The sequence below is a fragment of the Natator depressus genome, chromosome 11 (assembly GCF_965152275.1).
Source record: "Natator depressus isolate rNatDep1 chromosome 11, rNatDep2.hap1, whole genome shotgun sequence".
Taxonomy (NCBI): domain Eukaryota; kingdom Metazoa; phylum Chordata; order Testudines; family Cheloniidae; genus Natator; species Natator depressus.
Window position 1 is genome coordinate 52975719 of NC_134244.1, and position 23370 is coordinate 52999088.

The 23370-nt window shown below is 40.2% G+C and overlaps 1 protein-coding gene across 2 annotated transcripts in view; it reads right to left on the bottom strand.

Moving 5' to 3' along the window:
• TMEFF2 (transmembrane protein with EGF like and two follistatin like domains 2) overlaps window positions 1-23370 on the bottom strand; it is a 175314-nt gene that overhangs the window by 56867 nt on the left and 95077 nt on the right. For both annotated transcript variants that reach the window (XM_074967793.1, XM_074967794.1), the window contains exon 5: window positions 16507-16603. In XM_074967793.1, the coding sequence (XP_074823894.1) occupies window positions 16507-16603 (97 nt within the window). The remainder of the gene's footprint in view (window positions 1-16506; window positions 16604-23370) is intronic.

A 23370-nucleotide genomic window follows, 5' to 3' on the forward strand; every position in this document is an offset into this window, starting at 1 on the left:
TCTAAGTATAAACTTCAGGACTTGATCCTTTGTGTGAGGGCCAAGGTGCCATACGTATAAAGTCCTGGGCCATGGCACTTTTCCACTTTCATTGGTCCTACAATGCCCATATTTCATATCCTATCCAAATGCTTTTCTTCTCTCGCACTGGATCTGTAATACTTGATTTTTCAGGCTCCAAACTGGCCAACTTTTGTTTCTCTCTCCCAAGTGAAAATCAAATTGGTCCAATCCATTTCAATGGTGGCTGTATCTGTCTCAAGACCTTTTAGAAGGATTCTCAAGGTTTCCCTGCGCTTCCTCTGTTTGAGGCTGAGAGGAATGCCTATTGCTGTGTAAGGAAGTTACTGAATGGCTGTGCGTCTAACCGCAGACCATGCCAGTACAGCAGTTTCCCAGTCCCCAAGGCACTTCAGGATGTCTCTAATTTTAAGTAATTTGATCATTTGACCATTTTATCATCATGGCTATGACTTCCAATTATAGCTATATCAATAAATCTATTTCATTTCTGTACTACTAATTATAGTGTTGAGGAAAACGTGGTAATATAAAGGCTGACTCTGCTTTCCTCCGGTTCAAGAAGCCATGAGAAGGTCAATGATCTCTCCCAGGGCTCACTGGGTGAAACTCTACCCAAGAGCACACATCAAGTACATGCGCAACGTTTAAATATGCCTTCTGCGGTAAGAAAAACAGCTCTAAAAGCAGCTGTGGGAAAGGTGCAATTCCAAGATGGCAGCTGATATTATATGGGCTTTGTGAAGAAATAAGAAATCCTCAACTCAGTCTATGGATCCACAACACTTTTCAAGTGATGGTCTCATACTTCAGAAGATTAAAAATAGTTTACAGTGTCAGCTATTTTGCAAACACTGCTTACTTTGTCCCTGTCTAATCTTCTGGGTCAGTGCCATGTTTTCTGATGAATTCTACTTTTTGATAGGCTTATTTTATTTCCCTTCCTATGATTATATCTAGCTGCAGCTTGACACCCAGCATTTCATTTAATTATTTTACTTTTGTTGGATGGTATAATTGGGTGATCGCTAAAGCAAAAAACTAACAGAACTGCCAAGCTGAAGCGATTTCTGACCAGTCAGCGAGATTTTGGACTAAGCCCTTAAGCAGCCCAGAGTTTTGATGTTGCAATCACCACATTGTGAGGACATAAAGTCAGCCAAAAGCTAGTTTAGGAGGAAGTCCATGGTTGCAAGTGATGTTGGGTAATGTAGTGGAGAAGCCCATTGGATTGTATGTGGGAGACTAGTACTAGCTTGAGGCAGGCATGATGCTGGTAAGCTTGATACAAGCTTCCCTATGCAGTTATACCTACACAGCTTGCTTCTGAGCTGAAAGCTGACAGCTCCATTCCTGAATCTCTCTGAGGTCAGCACTAACCATTGTATCAAATTGCCACTATTGGATATGGATGAATTTAGGATGCTAATTGCCAAACTAATTTTCTACCTGTGAAATTTGACACCCCACCAAGAAATGAAAGGCATTGACAAGTGTGATGGCCCCTGACTTCCCCTTTCAAACTTTTGTAGATACAGCCCTCCTCATTAAATTAATTATTATTTATTGGGCACTGAGAAAGTCCTTGCCTGTGTAACGAACAGGGAGAAGGCCGCAATGGAAAGGATCAATGGCCATGGAGGACTGTCACTGAAAGGCACTGTGGTGGAAGTATAATTTAAGAAGGGGTATGAATAAAGAGAGGGCAGTAGTTTGTCCAGAAGGAACAGGAGACTTCTCTATTTTAATTTCTCCCTTTACTATATGGGACTATAGCATAATCATAAGAGGGACACATGGATGATAAACGTGAACTGTGCCTTACACCTTTGTAAGGAACTGCACTCTGAAGGCAAATGTTTGGACTTTGCTTTCAACAACATCATATTAAGGAATAATGAAAATTTGCTGGACAATTTCTCTGTGTAGCAAAAAGAAGGCTCTTTATGCAGCTTTGATGAGGAGGATGCAAGAAAAGGAGGAAAATACTGTTAAAATAGAGTCGGTTCTGGAGTATTTTATTCAGCATGAGCATGCAGTGACACTTCACTATTCAACACACTTTTGATAGCCCTTCTTTACTTTAGAAATCGGAGAGCATGTTGATACTACCTCTGTTTATTAAAGATTCATATTTAGGCTACATTGATCATTGGTCATTTGCTTCTGGAACCAAAGTATCAGAAAAATTCAATTTCAGATACTTGAAAATGGTACTTAATGAAAATGACTAATGCCCTGTGCCTAGCTGATTATGCAATAAATCTGCCACAAAGAGAAATTGTTGTCAATCAAGAATCAAGGCATACAACTGAACAGGCTAGGATGCAGGAACTAGAGATATGTAAATATAAACGTGTTATTATTTTTGCCAGCAAAAGTTATGATATTTGATTGCATGTGCTAATTTAGGCAAGGGTAAAATCTTGTCATCTTTATCTAGGAACACATTATTTTACAGCTGAAATTCCATCTCGGAATAAATTTAAATTTTCATGTATTTTCTCCAGGCAAAAGATATTTCATGCAGATAACATTTTTACTCCCCTAAGTCTTCACCGGCAAAACTTTTCTTCAATTTTGCAGAAAACATTGCAAAAAACAATCACAAATTGATTTATTTTTCATAAAACAGCAAAACCTCAATTTTTCCATTACTGGGCAAAATTTATTTTACACTGCTTTAACTAAAACACATTGGCCAGAAACTCAGTTTTCTGATTTGAATGGTAGCATTTCCATACAAAAGAGAGCCCTCTGAATGTGGCATATAATTTACATCTAAAACTACCATAGCAGTATATTCTGGCATAAAGATGCCAGTGATTAATGCAAAATACCTTCTATTTCATTTTGATTCCTGCAACTCTTTTCTTTTTGGTACATGGGCGACTTTGTTAACTCTACTGGCAGGAACATTGAAATACTAGCGCTATTAAAACTAACATCTGTTTCCTAGTCCAAAAGAATATATGTATTCTGCAGTAAATCAGGATGATGCATGCTTACTGTAGCCCTGGTTAACATTATACATTGCAAGTGAATTGCTCATTTTATAGTGGCACGTGTCTGTATCAGGATACAGGTAGGGATGCTCATTTACACAAGCAGTTCTACACCTCCTGACAGTGGAACAGGTATAGGCGCCCTAGGCTACTTTACCCATTTCTAATCTACCCAATAGCAGCCATCCTCAAGATGAGCTGGCCTTGTCTGCAGCTGATTTATGTTGGTTATTGGGGTTTACATGTACACCAGCTTCAGGATTTGTCCCAAGAACAGCACTTATCCAGCAGCTGTGATGGATCCGCTAAGCAGGGAACTACGAATCCCATCAGTGCCCTCCCCACTGCATATCCCCTTCCTGCTAAGGGGAAAGGTCCGAACCAGGAAGTGGGCTAGACTCTGTTGAGGAAGCAGCACCTCCATGGCAAGCCAGGACCTGCAGAGAATCTGGGTGCAGGGGTCACATGGAGAGCCAGGAGGTGCTGAAAAGATTCCCCAGAATCTGGGAAAAGAATTCCCAGAACTGAATGTAGAACAGGCTGTGACTGCCAAATGTTACAGCCTGGTGCAAATCTGTGTGGGCTTATGGGGAAATCACAGTAGTGGGGCAGGGAGCCAGTGTAGAGGAGCCCGAGTAAGACCACTAATTGAAGCTGGCTTGGAAACCTGCAAGCTCCTATTTGCTTGAATAGAGACTCAACTGGAGAGTACACCTCAGGCATTAGGCCTGAATAGCCCTGACTCTCAGTTGGGCTGCCCTCAGGGACCGAAATGAGAATCGCTATTTGTTCACTTTGAACTGCAGCTGTTTAAACCTCTGCACCTAGGGCATTTGCAACCCTTCCCTCTTCCTGCCAGCCCTGGTAAAAAGTTTGACTTAGCCTCGTGTCTGAGTGGTTATTAGTACCCACCAGGACTAGCACCTTCAAGGCCTAGCTGCTGAAGCACTGACAGTACTTTCCTCCGAGTCATAGTACACCTGGCATGCTAGTGGCACCCTAAGCATTGGTGTTCTCCATTATTGAGCAGGCTCAGTATTTATACAGCTTTCATCTACAGATCTCAGAGCACTTAATAAACAGTTAATTAACTAAGCCTCAATATGTCCCTGAGAGGTCTGTATTATTACTTATTATACCCATTTTAGAGAGAGGTAAACTGTGGGACACAGACATTTGTGGTCTCACCCAAAGACCGTAGAAGTCAATACAGGGCTTTGGTGACTTGCCTATGGTCATGAACTAAACCACTTCAGAGTCAGGAATACCACCCAAGAGTCTGGCTCATAAATGTTGTTCCTGACACTAGACAATATTGTCTGCCAGCTTACATACTCAGGTGACTTTAAAATTTTTTTGCACTATTTTCAAGAAATACTCCAAGATTTGCTTATGCTAAGAAATATATTGAAATCCCACTGTATCTTTTTAAGCTATATAATGGAGAGACTTAAAAGATATAGATGCTCCATGTCCAACAAAACAAACTTTGCTTTATTTTCCAGGCTTATGAAAAACATTGCAAAATAACATAAAATATATATTTTATAATGCCAGCATAAAAACAGCATTTGAAATTTGTTTCCAGGGTAGAGCTTTCTCCTCTTCTGCAAGATCATGAGTAAAAACAACAAAATGACTCATTTCAAATGCCTTTTTATTTAATTAATTAATTTATTTATTTTTCTTTTAGTCCTTTAGAGGCCTGTGCCAGTGGTAAGCAGTTCAGAACATCAGATTTTTGCAGTGGCTTCCCGTGATGTTTTACCTGTTACCACTGTTCAAATCTTTGTCTTCACTAAGACTAAAAGGAGAAAAGCTTGATTCCCTAAGGGTGCAGCTACATTTCTGCATGGCATTTCAATTGCTTGCTGTTATTCAAACAATTAGAAATCACACACACCATGGAAGGAATTTTCAGGACACTGCACAGAGATAGTTATTTTTATATAGTACATAATGAAAATGATTTGAAGGACCCCAAAGCATCGTAACAGAAAGAAGCACTGAATAATCAAGTGATTTTTTTGACCGCAATAGACCAAAATGCTGTTTACTGGACATATGTCAAGCTAAAATGCACTAAAATGGTGAATATATTTATTGCTACCCTGCCTTGCATATCAAATGCAATGTAATAGAGAAGTACGGCTGTAGTACAGCGCCAGGAGCTGGAATAATAACTGTACAGCTGCGATGCTTCTGCTTTTTAATAGCAGGAAGTCTCTGGCAACTTTACGAAAAATGTATGGATTTAAAAAAAATAATTAATTATTGCAGCCTTGCATAGGTTATTTAGAAAGTGTCTGCGGCCTGATTTTGCGCACACACACACAAACTATTCTCATGTGAATAATTACATTTAAATCACAAGTTAGCTTCATTAATGGAGCTACCCCGATTTATACCAGCTGAGGATATGGCCCCACATACTTGTGCTTTTGCAGGACCGGGCTCTAGTACAGACAGCTAATCAGAACTATATAGGTAATCCACTATACAAGACACTGAAAACTGATCCCTAATTCTCATTTCATTTGTTTTGTAATGTTCTTTATCACGTTTTCAAACAAACAACCAAAAAAACCCGCTTGCATTAAATCTTCGCCTTTGCTTCCCTCTTATAATTCAAAGTCCCATTAGAAATCCTGCCCGCCCCGGCCCACTCTTCTCCACCCCCGCGGAGGCAGGGTAAAGAAGCTTGGTCCTGCCGGCTGTTGCTGCAGGGCAGGCAAGGTCCCCCCTCCCTCGCCTCTTCCCCCGCTGTGAGGGAGGGGAAGAAGCGGAGCCGCAGCACGCTCACTGCTCCGGGGAGGAGGCGGAGAAGAGGTGGGGATGGAGCCTTGGGGAAGGGGGGTGGAATCAGGGCATATCCCCTCCATCCTCCTGCTGTGAGCCGCTTTGGGCAGGGGGCTGGGAGCACCCCCACGACCCCAGCCCACACCCCCAGTCCTCTGCCCTGACCCCTTCACCGCCTGCCCTGACTCCTGCACCCCCCCACATACCCAGCCCCCCCACACCCAATGCCCTGACTCTTGCACCCCCCACATTCTCACCCCCACCCTGAGCACCAAACGGGAGCTCCTGCACCCCCCCCATTCCCACCTGCACCCTCGCAGCAAATGGGAGCTGCCCAGGTAAGCACTCAACACCCAAACCTCCTGCCCCAACCCTGAGCCCCCTCCCTCATTCTAGCTCCTGGCCAGACCCTACACCCCAACCCCCAGCCTGCTCCTTCACCCCCAGCCCTCTGCTCAGTGCACTCCCACCCTCAGCTCAGTGCAGAGAGAGGGAGAGAGGAAGAGAATGGGCTAGAACCAGGTAGAAGGTAGGTACCCACTGTAAGTGGGCAGGGCCAGGATCCCAGACTAACAGCAGGCTGAGCGGGGCCGGCAGCTGGGACCCTGGCTGGCAGGAGCTGGCGGACGGAACCCCAGACCGGCAGCGGGATGAGTGGCAGCGGGCTGAGCTGCTCAGCCCACTGCCGGTCTGTGGTCCCGGCCGCTGGCCCCACTTAGCCTGCTGCCGGTCTGTGGTCCCGGCCGCTGGCCCCTTGCCAGCCGGGGTTCCAGCTGCAGGCCCTGCTCAGCCTGCTGCCGGCCTAGGTGAATGGAACCCCAGGCTGGCAGTGGGCTGAGCGGGCTGGTGGCGTAAGATCAGTATTTTAATTTAATTTTAAATGAAACATTTTGAAAACCTTGTTTACTTTACATACGACAATAGTTTAGTTATACAATATATAGACTTATAGAGAGAGACCTTCTAAAAAACCTTAAAATGTATTACCGGCACACGAAACCTTAAATTAAAGTGAATAAATGAAAGACTCGGCACACCACTTCTGAAAGGTTGCCGACCCCTGGTATACTGGATTGTATGTTAACACCTTAAGGGCACAATAAAGGTCTCATTTTATTTTTTAAAATATTGTTCGACTTTAAAGTGAACTGACAAAGTTGTGTAAAACAGCCTGTGCTGAACTGGGGACATACAGTACACATGGAGAAACCAGATAACTACATAGCTCATGATTGGTTTTTGAAAAGGAATGGCAAAACTAAATAAATCTGTATACTAATTTGGTAGGAATAAGAACAGTCAAATTACATGCACATCCTAAATTCAAGTATGAGCAAGTACGTAGTGTATGAAGCACAGAGAATAAAAAATGCATTTGTACGTTTTGCCTACACTTCATGTGTCCTTCACATTGCTGCAGTCTGTGTTAAACCAAAGCACTAGCAACATTCTGCATAAACATTCAAAATTGTCCTTTATCGCATGGATCTTTTATTGCTGTGTGCGCCTTGGACTGCTAGGACGTTCGCTCATTGTATTTTGAATCCAATTAAGTAACATGAACCATTGCAATTAGTCACCATGTTTCATATTAATTTGCAACATACAATAGAGTAAAAAAAAAAAAAGTACCTAATTGTATGAAGTGACTTGTCATTTAGGCCTGCAAATGGTCGCAGGCTTTCAAAGGTTAGGTTTGCTCACAGAGTGCTGTAGCACCGAAAAGGTGGGAGTCAAAGGTAAAGTTTTGTTTTGTTCTTTCATGTAACCACTTTGCCTTTCCATCTAGGAGAAAAGCATTAGAGCACTCCGTGGGAATTGAGGTCTGAAATATCTGCAGGGAGGCCAGTTTGCCCGCTCCCATAAAACCTATGGGAAGGGGTTAAGTGGAAGGAAATCTCTGCAAGGATCTTTTTGTAGAGTTCATCCCTGGTTGCTCCATGAGTGTGGGAGCGCCCCATAAATTAATCAGTGGAGCTTGTCCTCTAAATGTCTTCCTTACAGTTCCAAGGGGAACTGCAAGAGGCCATGTACACTGGCTCTGGGTCCTGGTCTGCCCTCCCTTTCTGGCTGCCCTGGGCACACCCCTCGAAGGGGGATTCAGCACTGCTGTAGAACAGCTCTGCTCTATTTCTTTTTTCCTGTGCAGTGTTGTTGTAGCTGTGTTGGTCCAAGGATATTACAGAGACAAGGTGGTAAGGTAATATCTTTTATTGGGTATTGGTGAGAGAGACAAGCTTTTGAGCTTACGCAGCGACCTGAAGAAGAGCTCTGTGTAAGATCAAACAATAAGATATTACCTCACCCACCTTGTTTCTTGCTTTTCCCTGGTAATCTCCCTGGATTGCAGTGGGGAGTGAGGTGCAATGGGGAATGATGTGCCCCTCCCCAGTCAACTCCAGGCCATCTGCTTCCAATTTCCAGCTTGAGTTCCCACCCCTCATTCCCTGAGCAAATCCCGACTCTGAGGAGAGCCATCTGTGAGATCCCAGGAAGTGAGGGAAGCTATGCTAAAAGATGGCTGATCCTCCCTCCCTCCCCTTCCTATGTGGGGGAGGTAAAATGGAGTGTTCCTGATCTGACTCCGAATCAGTTTAAAATCCAGTCTATCTGTTTAATGAAATTTTCACAGGATTATCTTTACATTCCTCGAGGCCTTGCACTTACCATGTAGTATTTCTGTATCTGCAGTAATTACATTTTACCCTCTATAGCGGTCAGGATTGGACTGCTCTCTGGAAGAGATCTAGGAAGGATATTGCTAAAAGTCAGAGCTTGGTACAATCAATAGCCCTCAGACTGGGAGTCAGGAGACCTGGGTTCTAATGTCTGTCACTGATCTGTTGTGTGACCTTAAGCAAGTCTCTTCACCTCTGTAAGATGGGGTTAATGATACCCTCTTCTGTAAAGTGCTTTAAGATCTATGGGTGAAAAGCCCTAAACAAAGCTCAGTATTATTATTCAGCAATGGGCAGTGAATGAAACATGCGGTCTCTTTTCTCTTTATTGTCACGCAACAAGCAGGAGTTAGCTGGTTAGCATCAGGAGACTTTGTTGGATCCAGAAAGACAGCAATAAGGGGATAGGGAAGATTGATGAATGAATGAGATTTACTGTCTCATGGAGAAGTTCATCATGCCAAGCTTAACAGATGATAAGAAAACCACACTTCTTCAGGACCAAAAAATGGATCAAGTTGAAGTCCAAATCTAGCTGACCTGAGTAGGCAAAAGGGATTCATTGTTACTGTGCATGTAAGGCATTGTCTGCTGGAGATGATGGGCTGGTGACAGGGTAACCATGGCGATTCTGCTTGAATAGCACTCACTTTCTTGATTCTGGTAAGGATGTGTTCAGTTTCAACTAGTTACTATCCAGAAGCGTTAAAAGAGGACACATGGCCAAGTAAGAAGAGACTGGTTAAGTCTGTGGTAGATATGATCTAACCAGGAACAATAATACTGTATATGGGCTTTTAGCTATGGTTTGACGTTCACAGGAACACTCTTGCTGTATCAGGAAGTCTTTACCCAGGAAGGAAATAGGATTGTCTAACATTTAGGAGGAAGGCAAGGGAGGAGAATAGCTGTGCTTCTGTCCAGTACCAGGCAGGAAACATGTTACTCCATCTTGCAATGGTTTGCAAACACTAGAGAGCAACCACATTCTACTGTCCATGTTATTTCTTATCATGCTTATATTTAATGCCCTTTTTAAAAAAATGGCTGAGTTTTGTGAATGAAACTGTGGCCTTCCTGCTCCCTCATGGAGGCGTGAATGAACTTAAACCTTCCACCAACGGTGTACTTTTAAGTTAATAATTTAACATAAAGCAGGATGGGGGAGATGGAGCATGCTATTGGGATGTTTGGCAGAAAATGGGGCAGTGCTCTCCCAGCTTTTTACAGACATTTATTCTCGGCTGCTCTATTTAGCCAACCCATGTATTTCTGAATGACAAAGTTGCATTCCTGCTTTCTTAAACATACTTATATAAAACTCCATAAAACACAATCTATTTATTGCTAAAATGCTAGTAGGAAATTGGAAAAGGTATAAATATGATTCATTGCTTGTGATCTCCTGCCCCCTGAAGGTACTATAATGCTCCAAATCCTGCTCAGTTCACAGCATCATAAAACTGAAGCAATAAATGTCACTTCTTTCTTGATTGCACATTAGGCCAATTGGCTTTTTATTGCAACTAAATAAGCCGTCATCAAGGCACCAGTCAGTTTACTGCTAGGGCATGACTCTGGCTAAATGCAGGGCATGTGGGGTGTGGAGAGCTTTTTTAAAAAATAAAAAATAGGTGAACAAATGCATTACTATCCAAGGTCCCTATGCTTGTTCTTTCATGCTGTAATGCCCTGAGGTACACAGAAGATTGTGTGTCAATGCTCATTAATATTTGATGTGTGTTCTCATATTATCCTTTCTGTGCACTTTCACAATCTTGTGAGGCAAGTTTCTCCTAGACACAGAGTTACATAACAAAGTGGGGGCTTCAGCTTTGTACAATCAGCACAGAGCTCTGCCCTTACAAAGCCAAAACGGATCCTTTTGTTTATGTTGCACAAAAAGACAGATGTCGGGCCTGGTCTTTTCCAGGCCCTATGATACATTCAGAGTACAAAACAGACTGCCAAAACAATTTTTAAAAAAAATGTTAGTAAAGGTTTGCAGTAAGCCATTTGATAGATATTTTGCTACCTAGGATCAAAAAGCTGAGTCATTGTTTGATACAGAGTCTTAATAGAGGAGTAAGAAAATGTGCACCGTGTGCCCAGTTTAACAGGAGAACGGAAACGGATTCTTGTTGTCCCATAGACTACCTGTTCATTTGTGCATGGAAACTGAATCAGGGCACAGAGAAGCATGCCCATTTCCTTGCACAATGCCTGACCACATGTGCACACCATTATAATGAGCGTAGCTCAGCTACCATTTTGATGCAGTCCAATACGGAGATCTAAATGCCAGTAGAACTGCTCCCTTAGACACTATCCAGCTGTCTCTTGTATCATTAATGTCTCTCTCAGCCAGCACACTTTGGATGGGAAATATCAACTGTCAATATACACAAAGTGCACACCCGAAAACAAAAGGCTTCCTTGCTGGCTACAGTGTAGGGGACTCCATGTATCTTTCTCCTAGCCTTTGGGGTGGAGGAGCTGTCATTCTATCCCTCTCAATACCCCGCCCCTCTTGCCGCCTCTCCCAGACTCCTGTTTCCTCACATTCTCCCTCCCTGTTGTCTCTGTCTCCTGTTCCCCACTTGTCCCCTACATTCACCTGCCACCCATATTTTCTTTTTTTTCCTCCTTAGAGTCTGTTGAACCTCACATTCTTTTTCTCGTCTTCCACATTGACTTAGTATCCCCCCCGGCACTCTCCTTCTCTGCCACCTTCTACAAACACACATTCTTCTGTTCCTTTACTGTCTCCTGTTTAGCTCACATATGCCAAATAGGGGGCAGCCATCTCGGCTGCAGCAGTTGGGTTTGAGTCCCCATTTGAAAGCAATGGGAGACTTTAGCCACTTTGAATTGGGCAGGGGAGTATCGTGACAAGAAAACGAAACAAAAAACCCCTCTGAATGCTCATAAACAAGTTTTAGCTATTCAGAAATTGTTATTTACCTAGAAATAATCCAAGCAGTCAGTGAGCCAAATTCTAGTCTCAATTTCACCATCACAAAATAATTCCACTACAGTCAGTGAAGTTACTCTGGATTTACGCTGCCAAATTCTGCTCTCATTAACACTAGTGTAACTCTACCCTGACTCTAATGAAGTTACTCCATATTTACAGTGGTGTGGTGGAATTCTAGCCTCAATGAAGACAATGGCAAAACACCACCAGTGACTTCAGTGGGACCAGAATTTCAACCCAGGAGGTGGCACTAACATCTGAAAAATCAAGTATGCACAACAAATCCTTTAGCTTTACTATCTAATGTTATTGCCTTGGGTTATATACAAGAACACATATTGAGCTCTTGCTATAATTTTATGTCATTTTTTTGCCACTGAACCAAATGTTACAGAATCTACCTTTTGGACAAGAGATTTATGTATCAAATACAGGGTCCCATAACAGACTGTAGTGAATGATACACACAGAACAAAATGTGGTTTATGATTTATTCAGGAACATTGAAAATCATGAAATATTGTCTACATAAGAGACTTCCTCAATAGAGAAAATATTGTCAGTTTCTTTGGGGGTAGACTAAATTATTTACCAGGACATTCTAAAGTATATTGACAATAAAACAACATGAAGTATAAGTAATTCCAGACAGTCTTGGCTTCTGTTAAAACCAGGTTCATTATTATATTTTTTTAAAAGAATGTTATTAGGAAAATAAATCCTTTGACTCTGCAAGGGCAGAAGTTTGTGCAAACAAACACAATCTTCTAAAAGGAAAAATACATTCCTCTGAAGGATCATGCTAACTTAATAGATAGGAAGGGCAAAATTCTCAAAAGTCTAAAAGTTTAAGTCCCATTTTCAAAAGAGACTTAGGCACTTAGGAGCAATGAGACTTAGGATTCAAAGTCACCTACATGGTTTTGAGAATTTTAGTGGAATTGAGAAGCAAATAATTGGTCTGAACTAAAACAGTATACAATGTAAAACAAAACAATTTTGCCAGATGTGGCACCAAGTTCCCAGTGTTCAAAAAGTTACATGTCCAGGATTCTGGACAGACAGTGCATGCTGAAGACCATGCTGCTGCATCCTAATTGCTATTTTTATCCATGCTAGCTAGATTAAAGCTACCGTGAGTATATCTACACTATATGCCACCTTAGATTGCAGTGCAAACATACCTTTTGTGGACCACCATAAACTTTTGCAGAAGTGAAGTTTCTACATTGTGCTAACTCTCCATTACTTAATACCTTTTTGCAAGTATATCTGACAATGAATGAATACCTAATTTTTCTCTGAGGAGCAAGAAAAAACAACATGAAGCATTATAACCTCACAGTACTATAAAATGCACAGGGTACTGCAGATGCGAAAGAAGCTGGTTGCTTCTGAATCCAGTACAAGTAGGTCACACATAGTTATTACACACACTGCTGAACATGAAGCAGCCAATACCCCTGTAATGTATGTGGGCTTTCAAACTACCTTTTAGTACCTTATACGAAAATCAGTAGTACATCTTTTTTTTAGATGCTCTGGTTGAGACCAACTGATTGAAGAGGGAAGGGACCCATTGCTGACTGACCTAATTGCTATGTGCATTGGGAAGCTGGCAAAATCAGATATTAGTTTCCTTTATGTTTTCCTTCTTTACTATAATAAAGATAAATATTGACTTATTGAGTGCTATTGATTGTAGGGGTAGTTGCTATTGACAGTTGCATCAGATTTGTACAAGTATCTATCATCTATAATGCAGTTTATTTGCATGAAAATGCATTTTAAACATATTGATATGTGTCTTTTGCTAACTGGTTTATTCATTTCCCATAGTAGAATTTACACAATGTATATTAGTGATTAGAAATGAAATATGAGATAAAGAGTTCTTTGCTTAATACCTTTAGGAAGGAGTGTATATGTTTTGGGGGAGAGGAGTTTATTTTCTGTTGTATACTTTATACATCTGTGCAAGTCTTTTAACTGTGTCTTATTCTGCACAATCTATGCACTTTGCAGTACACATGCTCACTACACTTAGATATTGAAATGCAAAAGAAAAGGGTATTACTTAACCCTGGTACAACATTTTCACTTTGATTCACTTTACCAAACAGAGGTTTTCAGCTTTCAATCCTGATTTAAGAAAATACTTCAGTCCTTTCCCCATCTCTTCTGCTATAAAAATTCTGCGGATTTATAAGGTTTATTTCTATTAGTTACATCACGCCACTTAAATGGACACATCGCTTGGTATCTTTCCATACCATGACTAGCATAGTGTAGGAAGAATGCCTACTTCCTCAGTGGTCTATAAAGCAAGAGATTAAGACCTGCATTTGGGTCTTTGACATGGTTGTACACTGACACTAAGCCACTTTACCAGATTAAAGAGCACTCCATTTGATATGTACTATTTATACACTAGCTGAGAGTTTAATAGTGTCGTCAAATGCTTTTTGGACAATCTCGAAAATACTTTACTCTGTTCAGAACCTTATGTTTCATTCTCCATTTTCTTCTGTATCTCTCTCAGGCGTTACACTGAGTAGCCCTGTCTTGCAAAGTCAATTACTCCTTAGCAAGCTCAGAAATACAAACCCAAAGTAAGCAACACGACATATCTGATTTACCAACAGATTGCAATCTAGTGCTAAAGAGCACGGCCACTGCCCCACTTTAAATATTCATGAAGCCTACTGGTGCAAAGTGCATTAAAAGTGGGAACAGTGCCAGTAATACACGATCCTCTTGGTGACAAGAAGATTTCACAGATTAAAAGAAGCAAGATGTTAAAGACTTCAAGCTGAATAGTCTTTGTTCTTAACACAGTAAAGATGTTCACTAATGGAATGCCAGATCTCACACACACTTACAACGGTAGAATGTAAAATGGACTAATAAGCGTGCAGAAAGCTATCTGTTTATTACAAATTTCTCCAAATTGTCCAGAAAATGGCCACACACATTCTACCAGTTTAAATAATCTGTTACAGGGCAACATGCCTCTCAACAGAATCCCAGTAGTCGGGCCATTAATAGCTCAAATGTCATACAAGTCAAAATTTTTTTTAAAAAATAGTGACAACACATAGCTCTGTTGAGCTGAGTGGCATTTGACAATGACTGACAAAAAAGAGCTAAAACAGGAAAAGGGACTTAAAAAAAGAAGACTGTAGCAATGCAGAATAATGTTAATTGTCCCTTTAAATCATTAGCATCCCAGCCACATCTGCTATCACACCTGTGCTCTCTTCTCTGATCTACTCTGACACCCTAGAAGTGTTAGGCAAGCAGCCAGCTTCATATCCACGGCTCTCTATGATCAGTTTCTACTACCAGCCTGCTTTCCTGTTACTTAGAGTGAATCAAGTACCAACCCCAGGGCTTCGGAACAGTTTCTGATTGATAGGACAAACTGAAAGTTCTAGGCTAATTTCCTCATAACAACAGTTCCCAATGCTTGCTAGTAACCATTGACCTAATTTGGACTCCACAAAGCTAATCAGTCAAGTAAGATAATTAAAGAAAGTTTGTTTCTGAGACTTGATAAAAATATCGATCAAATAATAAACTGATGTGTGTTATTCACCTAATCTGGAGCATTTATTTTTTACACACTGAATTTGTGTGTATGTATATGAAGGAATGTGATTGTCTTTGGTTCATGTCAAATTCTGAAATTCAGTCCCAGTATATTTGAAAGAAATCTAGGCTCTCAATACATAGCCTGCTTCCATTTCAGAAATATAATAATAAAAGAGGCTTACACACAGAAGACTTATTTCTTAAAAATATGTTTATCCAAAAATAAATCGGGGGTAGGAATTGGAAAACAGAGCTCTGTTGTAGCACACAAACTGTTGACTTCAAAACAACCCTTTAACAGCCTTAGCATGGTCTTTTTACTTCTGCTTTGAAATCTGGTTTACTACCTCTTAACAAATTAACTAGTAACATCCTTCCCTGCCTCCTGCACCCCAAAGCGTATTCCCCTGAAGAAAGACTGCCTGTCGATAAAGACCAGGCACTTCAGTTCCTACAGTTATGTTGTTCTTCATAGATGTTTCAAAGGAAGGGAATTAGGCTATTTTACCCGTTTGTTCCCTCAAACAAACAAAAAATGCTAGCATTACACAGAGCTTATCATGGTTAATAACGTTATCCTGTACTCAGTTATACTCCCTATCCTTCCCTTCTCTTCTACTTCAACTTAAAAGCTCACCTAAATATGAAACTATAACCACTGGACTGTGACTTCTGATATATTAATTTTGAGAAAGTTTTATTTTGACACAGACATGACCAAAGCACTTCTGAATAATTGGGTGAAGGTCCTACTGGGAAACAGAAGATTTGTGTAATACTCTTAGACAAAATCAAAATTAAGCAATTTTTTAACTCAGTCTCGTTCCATTATTACAGACATATAATCAGGAAGAATCTTGCTTCTATTTTTCAGTGGCACAATTTCTCTTGCTAACTGGATTCAGAGCCAGTTTTTTTTTTTTTTTTAAGCATAAAATCATAGGCCTTTGAAAGCTTGGCAAGATCAGATCAAAATGAGCACAAATTTATCACGTGCTTTCTCCTAGCTTACCACATCCATAACCTTCCTTACTGAAGAGAAGCAATGTTCATAATTTCATGCCTGACTGGTGCACAGAACACTGTGTTTGGTTGCGATCAGTTGACTAACACCATGTCTAATAACCTTCTTTGGTATTACTCCCTCCCTATTCTTTTCTTAATCTGTTCCTTTCTGTTTGTTTTATACTCTCAGTTTAGAGACAGTCTTATAGCTTTATCATGTTTGCCCTTCCAAATAAGTGCTCTCAATCCAACAGAGCATGTTTTGCAATGCCTCTATCTATGTGTAGGATGAATGGACTTTAGGCGGAGGACAAGAGAAAGGGTGTACATTATTGTTTAATATCCTCTCATATGGTGAGTCTCTGAGCTATGACACCTTTAAATAATAAGACATTAATAACAGAAGAAATGTGTAAAATTACTGTACCAAACATCCTCTGCATCTTCATCACACTCTGCCCCAAACTGGCAAATGTCACAAGTGGACGTCTCTTTTTGATTGGTTTCTCCTGAGCCTTCACTGACTGTTTGATACAAAACACATAAGAATATCCATTAGTAAACACAAAACAACAGCAAAGTGATTCTCATCTATAGGAAAGCTAAATTTATATATTAACCTTTGATAATTTAACACAGTGGTCAAGATGGTGGTGCTTGGGTGACATCCATATTTCAAACAAGAGACTATCACAAACATTTTTCCCCTTACCTGGGATAAACACCACAGACCAGAGATACATGCGCTTACTGAGAGAAGAGGAGAGGAACGGGGGAAATCAATGTATGTGCTTTCCCATTTCAACAATATTTTTTTCTCAAAATCATAATAAGGAAGGAGGCAGCAACACTGAGCTGGCAAACTCATATTAAGCTGCACTGCTTTATTCCTGGAAAAATATTAGGAATTGATTGATAGTATAGCACAGTGATTTACTTTTGTCTTTTGCGGTCCGTGTAGGTGAAGATCTTGTGAGGAACCCAGGGGTGTATGCTTCCCCAAGAAATGTTTGGAAAATATTTGACTCATGGTGCTATCTGGTCTATTCCAAAGGCAAAAGATTTGTCTCTTCAGAAGTACTGTTATAAGCCCTAAGGACTAGTCATCTCTAGCAGGGATGATTTAGCACTGTCCAGATTGGGGAAAGAATGCCACCAGGGACAGAGAAATCAATCCACCCCTTCTTTCATTTTGCTGGCAGAATTTTCTCATGGGCCCCCTTCAGCACAGAATTGGACACGGGGATAAAAGGTAAGATTTCCAAAAGTGCCTACATAGGTGACATAGGAGTCTAAGTGCCATTGAAATTCAATTTGAAAATGTTACATTGGGCTTTGAATTCAGCCCTTAATGTCCCATAAATTACATGAAGGAACTGAGGGAAGAATATGAATGGGTAAGTTGAGAGAGGTACAAGTGGACTGATGGATAGTTTTAGGGAGAATTCTTGTGAAATGATCCAACAGAATGCTATAGATGTTTTTATAAAACAGTATAAGTACTGAGAGCTGTGGACAGGTGCTTTGTAGTAAGACACAATACATAAAGTATTAGTAACAGAATAATTAGCTCACACCAGATTTAAAGTAACAACTTTGATTGTCATTATCTGCATAGAAATTCTATGCTACTTACTTTTAATGTTTTCCCTTTACTATTTGTTCATTCAGATTTTGTACAGTGGTGCAGATTTACTGTAGGATAGAGATTTAAGCTCCAATCCAGTGAAGCACAGAAGCCCCCCTGTATAGCTTTAAGACCCACTGAAGTTGATGGGATTAATCACTAGAGCTGGTCAGGAATTTTCCAGCAAAACTTCCACCTCCCGTCCACCTGCCGCCATCAAAACTTTCCGGAGGAAAGTTGGTTTCAACAAATGTTTTGGCTCAAAATTTTTTTGAAAAGTTTTTAAGTTGTCAAAAGATCCTGTTTGTAAAGGAAAGGTATCAGTTTTCTGGTTCAAAATGACTTTTTCTTAAAAAAATCAGTTAATTATAGTACAATTTAAAAAAAAATCCTCAATTGAAACAAAATGTTTAAGAATGACTGAAATGAAATAATTTTATTGACTGGTACCAGTTCTTCCCCCACCACATCAGATATTTGGTTTATGAAATTTTTCACAATTTTGACTTTTTTATCCCAGTTCAGGATGAGAAAATTTTTCCAGAATCTCAAAAGTTTTCATGGGACAGGAAAACCATTTTGTGCCCAGCTCTACTCATCTCATTCTGAAAGTTGCTGGAATGGTACTGTAGTACTAGAATTATACACATTTTAAGTTTGTATGGGCGGGCACCAAATTGGTTTGTCTTTCCTCCTAAAGTGGTGCAGCACAAAACGATAAATGATTCCAAATTATTGCAAAGTAGTTTTTATGAGGTAGGTATTCTAACCCCCCAAAAGAGGAAGGGTAGTTAGGGAGCTATACCTAGGTGCTAGCCTGGATTTTGGAGACTTTCTGCTCTGCCACAAACTCGCTTTGTGACCTCGCCATTCAAGCCTAAATTTTCAAAGGGGCAGTGAAGACACTGGGGTAAGTCGACCTAAGTTACGTTGACTCCAGTTATATTATTTACGTAGCTGGAGTAGCGTAAGTTAGGTCGACTTACCCCCGTAGTGAAGACAAGCCCAAAGTGTCTCAAGTTGAGATCCCAAAAATAGAGGCACAAAAATTACTTGCTACTTATGAAAATTTAGGCCTATTACTTGTCTTTACTTCAGTGCCCCATCTTCTAAAATGGAGTAATAGCATATTTCTTTACCTTGCTGTGGTGTTGCGAAGATAAATACATTAAAGGTTGTGAAGCCCTCAGATACTACAATGATAGTAATCACAGAAGTACCTAAGAGAGAGAGTCTCATATGTTTTTCCTGTAGGCTTAACAAAGTCAAAGCAAACATTCATACTTTTTAGATCTGAGCTATTCTAAAGGAATTTCCCATCAAATCACTGCCTGAATCTAAATTATATTAAAAAGGAAATTTTCACCTAAGGTGACTTTTGGGATATAAAAGAAGGAAGTTAACATTACATCAATGGGGGCTTTTTTCCTGCTTGTAGAATTGTCGTAAGTTTATTTATCTTTATACACACTCAACTTCAGTTTTAAGCAATCAAGGGAAGCTGAAAAACAACAACAAAAGAAAGCCAACCAAACAAACCCTGGATTTCTGCTCCAATGAGTTGTCACAGTTGAAAGAAGGGTCCAGTATGGTGTTTTGATGTTTTCTTTAAAAGCTCTGGGAAATTTAGCCTATCTAACCAAGTTTGATTTTTAATGGTAATCTATTTCTTGGAAAGGGCAGTTTTTGGCAGCCAATCTTGGCAGTGGTCTTGTGGCTAAGGCACTCAACTCCAGCTCTCTCTCAGACCAGTTACAATTTCCCTGCCCCACAGATTCACCAGCTGTAAAATGGGGATAACTATACTTTGCAGTATAGTTTGTAAAGCATTTTGGGATTTCCAGGTGGAAGGCACTAAATAACAGCCAAGTATCATCTATCTCATAACTGAGCATTTGTAAACATGCCATTTGTCCCAGTTTTGGAGGGAGAGAATCTATATTTTTAGCAAAACATCTTTTGTTTTTCTATTCTGTTGCTCCAAAAATCACTTTTATTGTAATTAAAAAGGTGTGTCCTTATTTTACCTCCACATTTGGCCAGGAACTTTTCGCACTGTCTCAAGCAATTTAATAGCCATGTAAGTCATTTTTTAAACAATTCATGTAATTGAAAGGTTTAATATTTTATATAAAAGGAGATGTTTTAGAGGGGAATATCTTCATATAAGTATAGCACAGCTCTTAATTTCTGCTAGAAATGAACAGGTAGCTCTTTTATCAAAGAAGCCATGCATTTGGCATTCCAGAGACAATGTACTAATGGCACCACTGAGACGCCGAGCACCCAACCTTACACTTTCCTGATTAAATGGCAATGACTTAGCCTTTCCTCATTTTTCTGCTTTCAGTGTCTACAGAGATGGCTGATCTTAATTAGAGCTATGCAAATAATGGACTTTGCAGCTGGCTGGTAATTTAATTTTGAGCCCCACTGAAAACAATTTTTTTTGAAATTTTTGTTTGACACAAAGCAAAGCTTTTCAATTAAACTTTATGCATTTTTTATATTTACAATTTTTTTAAGGAAATTGCACAATGAAAATATTGGAATGTTTTGTTTTGAAAATGTCAAAATTAAACATTTTGATTTGGGTTTTTTTTTTTTTTTGGCGGGGGGAGAAAGGGGAAGTTTTGACATGAACAATTTGGCGAAAATTAGTTATATTTGCAAAATGTTTTGGTGTCACTGAATCTACATTTTTCCAGTTTTGGCTGAAAATGTTTGCCTTGTACTATGATTCACATTTAAGATGAGTTTTCTCTCACTTTCTCTTTCCTGCTGTGCAGATGAGTGGCCTTGATAAAAGCAGACATCTCAGAAAGAGTTATTTTCTCTGTATTTCCTTCTGCTATTTAGCTTCAGGACTGGTAGATGTTCACTTTCTAAGGTGACTGCTTTTTTTCTTTGCTGTACTAGCTAGTTTGCACTTGCCTTCGTAGCTCAACTAAACAAATCTTTACAGAGGAAAATGAATTAGACATAAGAAAAAAAAGTTTACCGCTGCACTGGAAAAAAGCTATCTTGTCTTTTAAAAGTGAGTTGCTCCTGGTAAAAATAAAAGGGCTCTTCGCTCTGCCATAACACACACAATTCTTATCTTATAAGCAAGTTTAATACAGTTGAACAATTCCAGAGGACCACGGGATAGCAATGTGGTAGGGTACTTGTCTCAGGGGAGCTTTAAAAGCCAGAGCCAGTCTCTTATTATTAATGTAATGCAGAACTGCTAAGGAGCAAGTTCCTTTTTGTGTTAGCATGATTAGCAACTTCCAGAATGCAAGTTACTGTCACACAAGAAACATGCTAACATGACTTTAACACTATCTGAAAGTCACTTCAGAGACAACCTCAATTTCCTCAGCAACAGGGATTCTTAGCTAGAGATGCACAAAACATAATTTAGACAGTCAATGGACTGTGGTAACCACAACAGCCCCTATTTTAAGCATCTGGCCCTCTTCTGGCAGCCTCACTGCACTCAGATCAGATAGCTGTGTTATCAACAGGATCTGGGTTGCTTGAATCTCACACAAGGGAGAAACCAAATTTGGAAAGATTTCATATTGTTTTTGTTGCTAAGGAAACCACTTTGTAAGCATCTACATTGTCAGCATATTTGTTTGACGTTGTGCCTGTCTGGCTTCCAGAATAATGGAAAAACCCCAACCCATCAGTGGAAACTTCAACCTTCTTTCCAAATCTCAATTTTATGTAAAAACTTTCAATTCTTTCAGTCTGTGAATACTTCTTTCAGGCACCTGCACATATAGGAAATCACACTGACTTTAAATCCAACCTGCCACCGCATTATATCCCATGAGGGGTTTAACGCTCTGGCAGGTCTGATATTTACCTAAAAAGATACTAAATAGTGGTGCTTGAACTGCTAGATAAATCTTGTTAAGTGTTCTTCCAACAGGTAGATTGGTAGGTAATCAAATATGCTTTTATCTATGCCTTTTGGAAACTTGCTTCCATCCACCCCTTCACAGCAGCCACAGTGGAATTGTTAGCCCTGGAGTGGGTAGCAGAAATTCTTGACTTCAGATGCAAGGGCCACATATTGGTTAAATGACAAAGGGAGCAAACATTCTCCTCTGATGGATAGTGCACAGGGCAATCAGTGTCAGAGGAGAAGAGGCACGGTGGGTTACATGAAAGAGAAAGCAATTAAGTGGTAGCAGCCCCCGCAATCACATAGCTCTGCAGCTGTTAAGATACATTCCATATGTATAACTTTGAAAGCAGTCAGATGACCTCCAAAGAGTGGTTCCAGTTTGCAGAGGCTTATTCAGGGTAATGAAAGTTATTACAATGCTATCCCAAGAATATTTTTAAAATATGTTGCAGAAATACAACAAATACACACATTATGAAATACTATCACAGTATAAAAAATACGTGAAATCTAGGTACTTTGCATTATTATGGTTACATTCCGACTTGTGTTATGAAATCTGATTTAGATTACTGTCTCTAATAACCTAAATTTTAGCTTAAGTACAAAATAATGCAGTTAATTTAATATAAAACAAACCATGAGAAATTGCCTTGTCTGTCTTGGATTGGGAACCTCACTACCTTTTTGTGATTACTTGAATCACTTAGTGGTTAGGTAATGCAATCATAAATATATATTTTTTTAACAATTTGCTCCTGTGCTATGGAATTCTGAAATCATGGAAGGCTAATTCCTTTAAATGGAATTGGAATTATCATGTTAAGTATTGCCATACAGTAGGTAAGATTAGGGAGAAAGAGAGAAACAAATAGAAGAGTAAGGAAAAGACAGTGGGCATGATTGTCCTTCAGCCTATGCACTCACAAAAGACAGCCCCCCCCACCTTATGCTACTGCACATGCTGCCTGGTTCTTGGGACTGGATACACATGGCTAAATGGGTACTCTTTGTCTGCTGTGGGTAGATGGACTGAGAGTGGGTGGAACCTTGGTTTCACTCACTGAGGTGCTAGCCAGTAGAGCAGAGTTGGCACTGGGAAGAAGGAGGTTGTAGTAATTTGCTGTTGGTATAGACCCACAGCAAGTTACTATACCCTGAGGCAAGGGCAGGGGGTGATGCTGTGATGCTTCTTGAACGTTATCATGGGATGTGCTCTTGTGGCATACTTTAGCTTGAAAGATATTTTGGGACCGTTGCTACCACCTTTACTCATGATGATAGTACCTTTGTCATGTAGTTTTCTGACTGAACTGTTCCGCATGAACTGTGGGTGGTGGACTCTACTACTGTGAAGAAGTAAGCAGCAGAAAAAGACTCGGAACATTGAAAATATACTTCCTTTAAAATTTACCTCCATTAGCAACTGCATTAACTTAGGTTACAAGGATTCCCATACCACCTGCTGATAGGGGACTATGATAGTCTTTCAAGGCTGGAATAGGTCTCTGCCTTAGCTAAGCTCCTAAGCTAAACTAAGTCTCTTTCAGGACGGGAACAAATCTTTCAAGATGCCCAGGCTTCCAGTTAAGCCAAGCATCCAGGCTAACTACCGTCCCAGGCTGACTGGCTTTTTCAAAGCTGGGCCAAGCTCCTTAACCCTGCTGCTACTGGACACCACCCAATCAGCCACTAGTCTCAGTAACAGCCTACTTAGCCACAACACTATTCCAGAGGGTTGCTAGAATTTGGTAAGTCAGCAG